We start from the raw sequence: 13,066 nt of genomic DNA, 5'->3' as shown, positions 1-13,066 counted from the left end.
CTTGGGGCGATAAAATCGTGGAAGAGGGGCGCGCGGTGTGGGTGGTTTTCTGCTGGTAGATCAACTGGTGAAGTGTCCTCGTCGACTGTTTGAGGGACTCGAGGTGTGGAGCTCAGGAGCTCCTGACCCCAGCTCCCCGTGGGGATGGGTTACCTGAAGCTGCTGGTGGTGAAGGACTTCAAGTCGTGGAGGGGGCAGCAGGTTATCGGGCCCTTCATGAGGTTCAACTGCATCATCGGGCCCAATGGATCAGGTATTGTGGGTGGGTATGTGGGTAGGGGGCAGCTGCTCCATGAGATGTCAACTTTGAGGGCTCAGTTCGGTGGAATTTAGCCTCACGGGCCTGCTGAAAATCTCATGTGCACCTGAAGGTGTGGCAGTATAAATGAAGCCTAGGAAGTACCTGCTCTGTAATTCTTAGCTGGAATTGTAGGTTTTTCCATCATGGAAGGGCAGGAGCAGGCTATGGGGGAGAAAGGGGGTTCATGGAATTTTAATTTTGTGTTGACTTGGTGCTTTCCGGCTTAAGCAGAAAGCCTAGTTTGCAAAGGGCACACCTTGTCTTGGCCATCTCAGTTTACAAAGATCACATAACGAACGATGGTTTTATTTTAATACTCCGGGCTGTACCAGTGGAAACCTGCTTCTTGATGGGAGTCTGCGGGTTTTGCTGTGCTTCCTCCAGGAAGGTGAGAGGGGCTCCGCAAAATGGCAGCTGTCGTGAGGGGGGGCGGGCACTTTGTAGGCACAGTGCCATGTTGTGATCCCAAGGTGCTGGAACTTCTTAAAATTTGATCTCTGCTTCAGAAAGCTCCATCCCGCAAAAGGGATTTTATGTTTCTTTATCAAAGGGATAGGAGGTGAGGGCTGCCTTAACAGAGCAACAAGGATGGGTTTAACATTCCACTTTCGTTTCCCTAGTCTGTTAATGACTTAGTGTATAATTCAGATTTTTAGACCCTGTAGTTTCCTCACTTACCTGATTGAAGTAAGATCTATGAATGTAAGTTGATTATATTTAGCATTGTTATCATGTTTTTTATCATCCTATTCTCGCTATTCTGCATTGTAAAATCTCAGAACTATGATACTCTTTCCAGGTGCCCTTTCAGTTAAATCTGAGTACATTTTATAGATGAATCCAGGGGTGGAAAAAGGTGTGAATATTATGTAATCCCAGAATTGAGTATTTTTATTTCTCTGTTTTCCTCCTAGTGTTCTTGCTTTTCTGATACTTTGGAGAATAAGTCAAAATATCATCAAAGTAGCAAGGTTCAAGACTGAAAATAATTAAGCTGTCAGCAGAAATGCTCATGACTAAAGGGATAAAACAAAAAGAGGATTCCATTAGGAGGGTTTTTGTCGAAGGACTATGACCAGATAGCTTTGTTGCTGTGGTGAATGGATCTGGGAAAGTGCTGGTATTCTTCAGGAGACTGGAGTTGCAGAGGAAAAGTTGGGGATGGAGTGCTCATGTAATAAACCTCCCTCACTTCACTCCAGAAAACACACTGCCAAGGAAGGAGGGTGATGTGCCACACTTTCCTCTAGAGAAGCCTGTGTAAAAACCAAAAGATTTCTCCAATAAGGCTGAAAAAATAAATCAGTTTTATCATAATTTTTGTTACAGACAGGCTTATTTTCTGCTGTCAGTGTGTTACATCTTAAAAGTCTGTATATTATGTGCAATAGCTTTTCCGTGATAAACTCACAAAATCATAGAATGATTTCAGTGGGAAGGGGCCTCATATCTCATCTAGTTCCAACCCCCCTGTCATGGGCAGGGATACCTTCCACTAGACCAGGTTGTTCTAAGCCCCATACAACTTGGCCTTGAACACTTCCAGGAGTGGGGCATCCACAGCTTCTTTAAGCAACCTGTGCCACTATCCCACCACCCTGAGAGAGAAGAATTTCTTCCTAAAAGAATAAATAATACATACTTAGAAATAGAATTTTTAAAGAATTTGGCAATTCTCCAGATTCTTTAATTCTTAATAAAATGCTTCCATTTATATCATGTCAAAAATGTCTTAATTTTGGTTTTTAATTTTTAAGGAAAATCTAACATAATGGATGCTGTTAGCTTTGTGATGTGCGAAAAAACATCAAATTTGCGAGTCAAAAGTGTTCGAGAACTTATTCATGGAGCACATGTTGGAAAACCTGTTTCTTCTACAGCTAGTGTGAAGATAGTATATTGTGAGGAAGATGGGGAAGAAAAAACATTTTCAAGAGTTATCCGAGGTAGGTAGTAGATTCTGCTGCATGTACTGTCTATTGTCTGATTTATAAAGAAATGGAGACCAAAAATACCCAACTTAGAATTTCAGATGCCCAATATTAGTTCATAAATGGGCAGATTAGTATAGTCCTTCAGATACCATTTTAGTAGTGATATAAATGAAAAAAAAAATCTTTGGGTTAATTAGGTAAAAAAATTAAACAGGTTATTATATGTTCTTTGCTCAGTATCCCTCTCTAGATATTTCCCTGGGATCCTAGGTGATGTAGGCTCTAAATAGTGGGGTCTGACACCTTGCTGCAGGTGTGAGCACCCCATAACTATGTCAGTTCCTTTAGAAAGTACTAAAATTGGAAACTAGAGTTTTTAAACAGAAAAAATAGATTACCGAAAGGAATAAAGGAGTAATTGAAATCTGTTGTCTTCTTTGAGAAAATTGCTCAGTTAAGTTATTCCATTAGTTTAACTCTTTTCCAGTGGATTTTTTTGTTGTAGCCATTTTCAGCAGTATTTTTTTTTTCCTTTCCTCCTTTAGGTAGTTGTTCTGAGTTTCTTTTCAATGACAAGTCTGTCAGCCGATCTGCATATGTATCTGAGCTTGAAAAAATAGGCATTCTTGTCAAGGCCAGGAATTGCCTTATTTTTCAGGTGAGCATTCAAGGTACTTTCAAAAGACAGGTTCTTAGGTTATTTCATAGAATACACAGTTAAGTATTGTCTAGAAATGAGAGCACCCTTAGCCAATTACAAAGGCAACATGCTTTTTCCTGACCTTACCAAGAAGTACAAGACTACAAAATGCACCTGATGGTGTTTGTATATAAATGCATACACTAGTAAGAAAGAAGCTAACCTGGAGGAAGCAGAATGGTTCTGTTATTTATAATATATAGAAAAGTATGGGTCTGTATAAATGCTTAGTGTATTTAATTGCAGGAGTGCTAGGAAAAAGTAATTTCATCTTAAAATACTCCTGTTAGTAAAGACACATGAAACTGCAAAGGATTTTTTTTAAGGTTGAGGGATTGAAAATCCTATTCAGCTGTTAGTTTCCAAGAATTTAATGACACAGGCCTTAAGCTTTTGATGAATAATGCATTTCACAAAATCATCTTTCTTAAGAGTTGCTGACAAAAATTCCTAAGGAAGAATAGACTTTTCCCTTTTACAGAAACATCTATAGAAATCTGAGTGACTAGGTGATCCTCATTTTGGCATGAGATTTTTCCTTGGGTTCGAATCTAGCTGTGCTGACCGTAAATAAATACAGAGGTCAATATGTACTGTATGCTCCTAAATTCATATGGCATCAGAACAATCTACGGTGCTACATAATTTAGTTATTTTCAACTTTGGTTTAGGGAACAGTAGAATCAATTGCAATGAAGAAGCCAAAGGAGAGAACTCAACTTTTTGAACAAATTAGTAATTCATGGGAATATGCTGAAGACTATGAACAAAAGAAGAAGAAAATGCAGCAAGCAGAACAGGATGCACAGTTTAATTATAACAAGAAAAAAAGTGTGGCAGCAGAACGCAAACAAGCAAAGATAGAAAAAGAGGAGGTAACTTAAAGTTACTCAGTTTTTTCATGCTAAGTTGCCAGATTTTGCATCTCTTTTGAACTTCAATAGTGTTTAAAAAAACCCAACAAACCAACAAAACAAACAAACTTTTTTTTTGGTTTTAGTCTGGAAGTTTTTTTTTCAGTATGGTATACTGTAAAATAATTCAGTATAATTTGAAAAGGTAGAGGGATACATATAATCTAAATAAAATGAAGTATAGGCTTGCCAGTGTAATTAATTATTGACTTCAATTTTTGAGTTTTATGATTAGTGACCATTACTGGAATTAGAGCTACTTGTACACCATCTTACATCACTTTGGCTTTGGAATTAGACTGCTTTTGATGGAAAATAGTTTTTATAAACTATAAATAAAATTTTAATGTTGGTAGGCAGAGCATTACCAGATGTTAATCAAGGAACTGGATGAAGAAAGGATACAGCTGCAGCTTTTTCAGCTTTATCACAATGAAAAACAAATTAGCTTTCTGAAAAGCAGTTTGGATGAAAAGAATATGGAGGCTTATATGAAGAAAGAGGCTCTTTCTACAGCAGAAGATTCATTTAAAGTCAAGAAAAAAATATTTGGGATACTAAACAGGGACCAACAGCATATGGAAAAAGAAATGAAGTAGGTTTTCCAATCAGATTCTTTGATAGTTGAATAAAGCATTCTCTGCACTGGGAGTTGCTTGGCAGGTGTCCATTTCCTAGTAAAAATTTGGTTGATAGTCTAGTGCTGTGGAAGTCAATTCCTAGCAGTTCACTGAAGTAAAATCCAGAAATGGTTTTTACCTCCTATACCATGCCTAGTTATATATTTCATTATATAAATACTTGTTTGCGATTAAATTTTAGGAGGTTATGTTTCACTTCTTAAATTACTATTTTCACTGGATATATTAAAAAAAAAATCCTCTGTGGGCATACCCACAGTGTAAGCTCCAACCTTACAGTTTAAAACTGATTGTTTGCATATGTGGTCAGAGAGGGAGTCTCTTCCCTCTCTCCCCTTTTCCTGTGGCTTTGCAGTTTTGGCTGTGTCTTGTGGTTGGGGTTGGTTGTTTTGGGCTTGTTTCTGGTTTTGTCTTTTAGGACTCTGGAGGCATCACTGATTCAGCACAGACCCCTCTATATAAAAGCAAAGGAAAACACATCCTACCAAATCAAGAAAGTAGAAATGTCTAAAAAATCTCTAAGGGACAAGGAGAAAGCCTGTGATAAGGAAAAGCAGAACATAAAAGAACTAGAGATGGAATTGAATGATATTGAGAAGGCGTGGAGAGCGTTTGAGGAGAAAACTGAAGAAGAGAGAATGCAGAGAGCAGCAGATATTGAGCTGGGAGAAAGTCAGGTAAACCAGGAGTCCCAAAAGTCCTGTTTATTAGAGATGTCCAAAAATACTCCTGATTACATGGAAAGTGTTATTTCACCAATGACCTGTGATTTTTAGTGATCTTTTTGCCCTTGCACTTAAACAAAACCAAAATTGTAAGTTTTATTTAGACACATGGTACATCTGAGGTATCGATTAGGGAAAACCAGTGAAGACCTGGTAGTATACATATCATCTTCTCTTGGTCTGGGTCTGTAGCTGGGTTAGCTCCTTTGAGAAGGAAAGAGCTACATCCCTTGATAGTAAATTCACTTGGAAAGAAGCTGTCATTGCAACCATATGACCACAAATGTTTGTAAGACTACGTGGTAGTTTTTTTCCACTGTCTCTTCTTTAAAATAGTTTCTGATCAATTAATGGAGAACCTGCAGGGTTTTTACCTTAGTTTGTGAATCTTCCTGCACTGCACTTTAGAGGCATTTGGTCAGTTAGTCATCACTTAGCAAATTTGTTTAAAATATTTATATTTCACTTACTATATGAAATTTTTTAATAGCATGAGAATGCTGAAAATACTGCACTCATCTCGGACTACGCAAAAACATAGTGTTAATCTTCAGATTGAATGGGAAGTACTGTAAGCTTTCCTGAACAATAAGAGTAAAAAAAAAAAAGGGTAAAAAAAGGCTGTAGGTGAGAACTGTTAGGTGTAAGCTTTGGATTGAACTTTACTCTAAAAAAATGTTGTTGTAATGCAATCAGGAGCTAAAAGAGTCATCTGGAAAACGGGGTAGTTTTAATAAAATTTAGGTAGGTAAAGTTACTTAAGGCTGTAACAACATGAGTCTTCTTGCTTTCCAAGGAATTAATTTCTTTTTTTATTTCTTTTTGTCCAGTTAGAGCGGTACAAAGAGCTAAAGGAAATGGCAAGAAAGAAAGTAGCTATACTAGCCCAACAGCTAGAAAAACTTCGTTGGGAGGATAAAGGAGATCAAGAAAGGCTGAAACTTAATCGCAGGAAGAAAAATGAAATTGAGGTATCTGTATCAAACTAGAATTAGGTTTTGAGGAGAAAAATGTCTCTCTGCCATTCCCTCTGGTATAACTGTGTATAAACATGTTCAATGCTTTGATGTAATCAAATCCTTAGCAGAAGAGATGTACATTGGAAGTGTTAACTCAGTTTCCGTGTTGCAGCAGGTTTAGCAAAATGGCCACTAAATTTGTTCAGAAATTGTTTGTGGGGGCCCACACTGAGGATTTGGGTTTGAAAGCTTTGGCTTTTGACAAGTACTCAGAATATTGGCTTAACTGTCATCAGTCTCTGGTTTTGTCAGTGTAGTCTTTCTGAGGTGTCCCCACTGCCGTTGTATATGTGTATGACACTCAAACCCTGCAGAGTTGTATTTTGATCACAGCAACCTCTTTGCTGAAATGGTTTTAAGGTCAGTTGTGTGTAAGAATGCATTGTAGTTGGAAAAATCTCAGTGTCCACTCTTCTCTTGCACTTCAGAGGCAGCTTTTTTTTGTATGAATATAGTTGCAGTCGTTTTGATTGTGACATCTTTTATCATTGCCGATCCAAACATGTAAGAATAAAATATGTGCATTTTCCACTTTGGCTTGGTTACCATGCCTGATGTTTGCTTCTGATAGAAGTAAAAAGGGCAGAATGCTATGTAGCATTTCGTTTTTGCTGGAATTCTTGTCCTGTTAGGTGTTTTGGGTTTTCTGGCTGTATTTTTTTTCAAACTCTGCTAACTTGTATTTTTGTCACCTACTAAGAAGTTAGAAAGGCAACATGCATTTCTTCAGCATTTAGTTACAGAGTCAAGATTGGAGACTGCTGTTCAGAAAGCTTAAAAATGCATCATGTGAGGCTTTACAAGTGATAAAGTTCCAAACACCTCATTCTTGAACATATAAGCTTGCTTCTCTGGAAAAGTCTGTATTTTACTCCATGTTTATGAAGATATAAAGTTATCCTTACCATAATAGCTAAACTAATATTTATACATCCATTTTTTCTTCATAAAATACTATTTATTTTTGAATTACAAGTTACCAGGAAAATATAGTTAGTATCTAGAAATGAAATAAATTCCATTGCCTGTACTTCTTAAACTGAGCAAGTCCCATCGTGTTGTTGAGAAAGGAATAAGGATTACTTAAGAGTGCATGAAATACGTATATGCAAATATTGTAGTGGGTGCAAGAAGAGGTTAACTCTCCATCCCTAGAACTATTTAAAAGATCACAAGGAGTTCAGGGGTTAATAAACTGTGTAGGTAGCAGTACTTTTTTTCCTCTCCACTTGCTTCAGTTAATGTGTTTTTAATAAATTTGAGTAATTGAAAATTCTTGTTTTACCATTGGTGGATTTTTTTTTTTACTACAATGTTTTGTGTCAGTGTCAACTTCTTTGGACAAAGCTGTTGATGGAGGGCCAAGAGTAGCACCTCTTCTGCTTCAAGACTTAAACTTTCCTGGTGCTTTGTTTAAAGTTTTATTTGTTGGAGTCATGATTCTCTGTGCTGAAGAGGCTTTCCCTAAATTGTTGCTGAACATGGAAAATCCCATAATGGCCTTGGTAAAATAATTTCCCTATGTTATTTGTTCAGGTGTAGCTTGGCACCTACTTTTGCAAAAGAGATGCTGTTAGTTCTCCATGAAATAGTAATAAAGAAAAAGATCTATCTCAGTACTGATTCTGAATGTAGAGCTGTATATCTTAAAGCTGTCATTTTGCTCTAATTTATTTTTAACACCTTCTATTTTAACTGCATAGGAGACCATTAAACAGACTGTGGAACAGGTGGAAGAGCATGAAAAACGTATAGAGAAGTTGGAAGAATATGCTAAAATATGCATGTATGTGTAAAAAATCAAAAGCTAACTGGATTTCTTGGGTATTAATTTTCAAAACGTAGCAGGTTTCTACTTCCTTCTAATTATTTTCTCTGAAATTTTAATAAGAACTAGAATTCTTACTAATTCATACCTATTTTACTTAATATTTCAGTCACTTTAGCTGTCAAAATAAAGTAGGAAGTATGATGACTAATCTATATTTTGTTTAAATTGGTTCTATAATCCTTGTTTCTCACAAGTTATGTTACTGTGGGTATGGGGCTATTACTGGACAAATTCTGAGCAAGAAAACAGGAGAATTTTGTAGTTGTGCTGCTCTAGAAAGCATTAATATTTACGTTGTGTATTAGCACAGCTCTGTTCTTGCCTCCTAGGTCTTGATATTTACTGCTTGGGAAGTTAGGTGACTGCAGAATTACCTTAATTTGTACTGAAAGTGTGTATAAATGAAATTGTGAGTTGCTTTTTATTTTTGCTTCTGTTCGAAGTGGATCACTAACAGAAAAAAAACAGCAGGAGGAAGTGCTGGCTAAGGAAATTGAGAATGCAACAATGCGGATGGCTGAAGTGAACGAAGACTTGAACAAAATAGCTGGTGAACTGCAAAATGCCAAAATTGATTACCATGAAGGAAGGCGTGAGCAGATGAGAGCAGAGATCCTGGAAAGTCTAAAAAGACTATACCCAGATTCTGTGGTAATGGAATGGCCTCATTTAAATGCTTTATTTTAGAGTTAAGACTTAAAAGTTCTGCAATAGACTGAGTAAGCAGCTGGAGTAAATTGGACAGTCTGGAATAACTTTTTAAATTTCGTTCTTGCTTGAGTGTATAGTATTACTGGAAGAATTGTAGCTTAGACTGTCATTATTTTTCACAGGTTCCAAAAGTAAAGAGGTTACTGCTTGTGTCAAATAGTAATTTTGATTATTGTGTGATTTAGTGGTGTTTAATTAATTCATTTTTTCCTTATTTGGTTTTGTTTTCTTCTGTCCTCCTTTTTGACTTTGTTATTTTGAACAAATGAATGGGAAGGTTAGCCATGAGACCATTTATTCCAGAACAAATGCTGCTTCTGAAAGACAATATTTATATTATCAAATGGTCTGTCTTTGCTCATAAGTTAGGCTATTTTACATATTTTCCTTAAATTACACTTCAGTAATGCCATTAAGGGTTTTGTCTATTGATTCTGAATTGTTAGCAGACATTATTAAGCATCTTTATGTCTTTTTAATGACATTTACAAGATATACTCCAACAATGAAAGCCATTTCAAATAGAGAATTTTTAATAAATCTAATCAATTAAATAGTTGGCTTTTGAGTATGACTCGGTGTAATCTGTCCCTGTTGATATACATAGTCATTTGAGATATACAAGCTGGAATTTTTTTTTTTTTTTGGTGGTTTTTAATGTTTACTCAACTTTCCAGTGTTGCCTTTAGAACATAAAAAGTAAAAATGTTTTCAGTTGTTTTTTTGCTTTTTTCTCTTCTGCAAAAACCTCCTCAGAATATGGCAAGCATCTGATCCTATTGTTTTCTCCAGAGAGTAAGAAATTCACTTTTCAGCTGCTCTTCAGGATTTTTTTCATCCAAGTTAGCAAGGTGGTGCAAAAAAATACATGGCTTGATTGGCTTATCTCTTTTTTGCTTACTCGTTGTTTTAGATCCCTGTTTGAAAAGAACTGGATCAGATGGTGATGCCTTATTGGCTTTGGGAAGGTTGGTTTTGAAGAATATTCTGTGAATTTACTGTAGGAACTGCAAATTTAAGAGTACATAGAGATGGGATGGCTTCTAACAGAAATGAGGAGTCAAATTCGTTACATAAACTATCCTCTTACAGGAAGGCTTAGTGCTGCCTGCTTCAGTCACACTTGTTCCACAGTAGTTTTCCTGACACCAGCATACTGAGGCAACATAGTTGTTTCTGCACTGCTGCTTAATGCTCAGGTGTACTAATTACAGATGAGTGAACACAACCTAAATCACAGTTTTAGGAAAAAAAGGTCGAGACACATTTTGTCTTCTGGTCTACTGGCAGAACTGAAGGAAATCTTTGTATCAGTCTTCTGGATTTCATGGGCAAAAATGGCAGACAGCTTCTAAATGTTCTGTTCCTACATCCATGTTACAGCTTCTGTTCTGTTAAAACATGCTTATAATGGTGGGTGAACTCTACTGGTACTAAAAATTATCAGAATAAAACTGTAGATATGCAAGAGGAGATGGGTTGCTACATGTCAAGAAGCAGGAAGAGTGTTTTTGCATTAATTCATAGGTAATAATGTTCAGAATGTGCATCAGTAGGTTTGGTCATTCAGAAAAAGCTCAACTCTGCTGATAATTACAGAAAAGAAATAAAAGTCTTTAGGGAGCATGAACAATAAAGAACTATAATTAATTTTCTCTCTAGAGGTGTTGCTTCAACACATAACAAAAGAGGCTTGATTATTTAGACTATGCAATACAAGAAAAGTAAATTTATTTTTTTCATGTTTCTTCATTTTTGGGTTGGAACTGGAATGGTACCTCTTGCTGTCATTTCCCAGGTAACAGGTCTATTTAAGATGTTATTGTCATTTCAAGATCTTAGTGTTAGATACATTTTTACTCTTCAAAAAGCATGCTTAGCTAACTTAGTCATTCTGTCATGCTTCTAGAAGTGTATGAAAGAGATTCTCAGTAAAACATTGACATGTACCTATAAGCTTAGAGAAAAAATGAAATCCTTTTATATTCTGAAGCCATACTTTATAAATTGGGTTGATGACTGCTATGATTTCTGGTTTTTCTGATGTGCAGCTGGTAGATATGTAATAGTGAAGCAGTAAGAGGAAAATATATCTTGAATGCAAAAACATTTTTGATATCCAAAATACTAATATTTCTCTGTATTTTAATCTTCAGTTTGGAAGATTGCTTGACCTGTGTCATCCTATTCATAAAAAATACCAGCTTGCTGTTACCAAAGTATTCAGCAAATACATGACTGCTATTGTTGTTGCCACTGAAAAAATAGCAAGAGATTGCATTCGGTTCCTAAAACAAGAACGAGCTGAACCTGAAACTTTTCTGGCTTTGGATTACCTTGATGTAAGTATGTCTTTCCTTCTCCTGTCATCAGCAAGCTAATACACTTGTAAGTCTTGATACTGGCTCATTTAAGTTTAACTAGAATGAGCTGGAGTGTCAAGGCACAGGACGTGGGAAGTGAATTTCGTGTTGGCCCTCTTTGCCAGCCTGCTGAGGTCCCTCTGGATGGCAGCATGACCATCTCACATACCAGCCATTCCTCGCAGTTGTTTGTGATCAGCGAATGCTGAGGGTACATTCTTCCCTATCATCCAGATAATTAATGAAGACATTAAACAGGATCAGTCCCAGTATTGGCGTGGCTATCTACTGGCCTCTAACTGGAGTTTGTACTACCAGTCACCACCCTGGGCTTGTCTTTTCAGACAGTTTTCATTCACCTCTCTGTTCATCCAGACCCTCTCCATGATGATCTTAGGAGAGGCAGTGTTAAAAGCCTCTCGGTAGTCTAGGTAGATGCTATTGACTGTTTCCCCCTGGTCTGTCAGGCCTGTAATTTTTATTGTCAGGCTGCTGTTGATCGCGCATGACTGACTTGGTGAATCCAGGCTGACTACTTCTTCAAGATTTTGTGTTTGTACGCCTGGAGCTAGTTTCTAGGATAAGTTGGTCTATCACCTTTTCCACGATCAACATGAGGCTGACCGTTCTGTAGTTCCTTGAGTCCTCCTTCTTGTCCCTTTGTGAGCAAAGGAGTGATGTTTGTTTTCCCCTAATCCTTGGGCACCTCTTTCAGTTGCCAAGATCCTTCAAAGGTACATTGAAAGTGGCTTTGTAATGGCATCCTTCAGCTCTGCTGGTTGCATCACACCAGGGCCCACACATTTACATGCATGCAGTTGGCTTAAGTTTTCCTGACCTGATCCTCTTCTCACAAGAATACGTCTTCCTTGTTCTAGATTTCCCCTTGGGCTCCTGCCTGGATTCCCAGAGGCTAGTCTTGCAAGTAAAGACTGAAGTGAAAAGAATTCAGTACCTCAATCTATATGCTTTATCACCTTCTTGTCCCCACCCCACCTATCCAGCTATAGGAACTATCTGACCATGTGTCTCCTTGACCCTAAAAATCATAGAATCACAGACTGGCTTGGTTTAGAATAGATCTTAAAGCTCATCCAGTTCCACCCTTGCCATGGGCAAGGACACCTTCCACTAGACCAGGTTGCTCCTACCCCCTGGCCTTGAGAACTTGCAGGGACGGGGCAGCCACAGCTTCTCTGAGCAGGTGGTAGCCCTGCAACTGCACACACATCTTGAGCTCTCTTGTTTATTCTCCATGCAATGGTGTCCTTTGATTTGATGCACAGGTTATACAATTATATCTTAACACCATCATAAATAGAAATGCAGTAGGTTGTGCAGATTGAAGGACAGTGGTGTACAGAGAACATAAACCTCAGGTCTGTTTCTGGTCTTGCAGTGATTGAGCTCCCTGTTGCATTGATCTGTATGTCCTGTCCCCAGACTGCTCAGATTTGGACATGCTTTGCTTTAACACGAATTCTAAACACTGCTTGTTTGCTTTACAGGTTAAACCAATTAACGAGAAGCTAAGGGAGATAAAAGAGGCTAAAATGATGGTGGATGTTGTACAAACACAATTTGCTCCACTGAAAAGAGTGATTCAGTTTGTGAGTGGGAATGCCTTGATCTGTGAAACAGTTAAGGAAGCAAAACACATTGCATTTGATGGACCAGTAAGGCTGAAAGTAAGAAGCCAAAGTTTGTTGCATACATTTTTCATTGCAGTTATGTGTTTGATGTCATTAAATAATTCTTCTGTAAACATGCTGGAGTATTGCAGATAAACACAGAGTTGGTACTCTGCTGTCTAATCCCACAGAAACAAATCGCTAGATTGGCTGTTTTTTCCCCTCATAGTAAGTTGAAGGGGTTTCCTGGGAAAAGGAAGAGGCAAATGAAAGGATAGTTAGTGTCCAAATACAGG

The 13,066-nt window shown here is 37.5% G+C and overlaps 1 protein-coding gene across 2 annotated transcripts in view; it reads left to right on the top strand.

Moving 5' to 3' along the window:
* Nucleotides 1-9: 9 nt before the first annotated feature.
* The window catches only part of SMC1B (structural maintenance of chromosomes 1B), a 30,423-nt gene continuing 17,366 nt past the window's right edge, over nt 10-13,066 (top strand). Inside the window, exons 1-11 of one of the 2 annotated variants that reach the window (XM_053943300.1) lie at nt 10-253; nt 2,059-2,251; nt 2,785-2,893; nt 3,607-3,810; nt 4,206-4,444; nt 4,909-5,167; nt 6,046-6,186; nt 7,938-8,020; nt 8,509-8,716; nt 10,933-11,118; nt 12,648-12,827. In XM_053943300.1, coding sequence (XP_053799275.1) covers nt 145-253; nt 2,059-2,251; nt 2,785-2,893; nt 3,607-3,810; nt 4,206-4,444; nt 4,909-5,167; nt 6,046-6,186; nt 7,938-8,020; nt 8,509-8,716; nt 10,933-11,118; nt 12,648-12,827 — 1,911 coding nt within the window. In that variant the 5' untranslated portion in view covers nt 10-144. The remainder of the gene's footprint in view (nt 254-2,058; nt 2,252-2,784; nt 2,894-3,606; nt 3,811-4,205; nt 4,445-4,908; nt 5,168-6,045; nt 6,187-7,937; nt 8,021-8,508; nt 8,717-10,932; nt 11,119-12,647; nt 12,828-13,066) is intronic. The other variant, XM_053943299.1, reaches the window with a different exon arrangement.

The sequence above is a fragment of the Vidua chalybeata genome, chromosome 5, assembly GCF_026979565.1.
Source record: "Vidua chalybeata isolate OUT-0048 chromosome 5, bVidCha1 merged haplotype, whole genome shotgun sequence".
NCBI classification, from domain to species: Eukaryota; Metazoa; Chordata; class Aves; order Passeriformes; family Viduidae; genus Vidua; species Vidua chalybeata.
The sequence above is the reverse complement of the archived record's forward strand: the minus strand, read 5'-3'. Positions and strand labels throughout refer to the sequence as shown.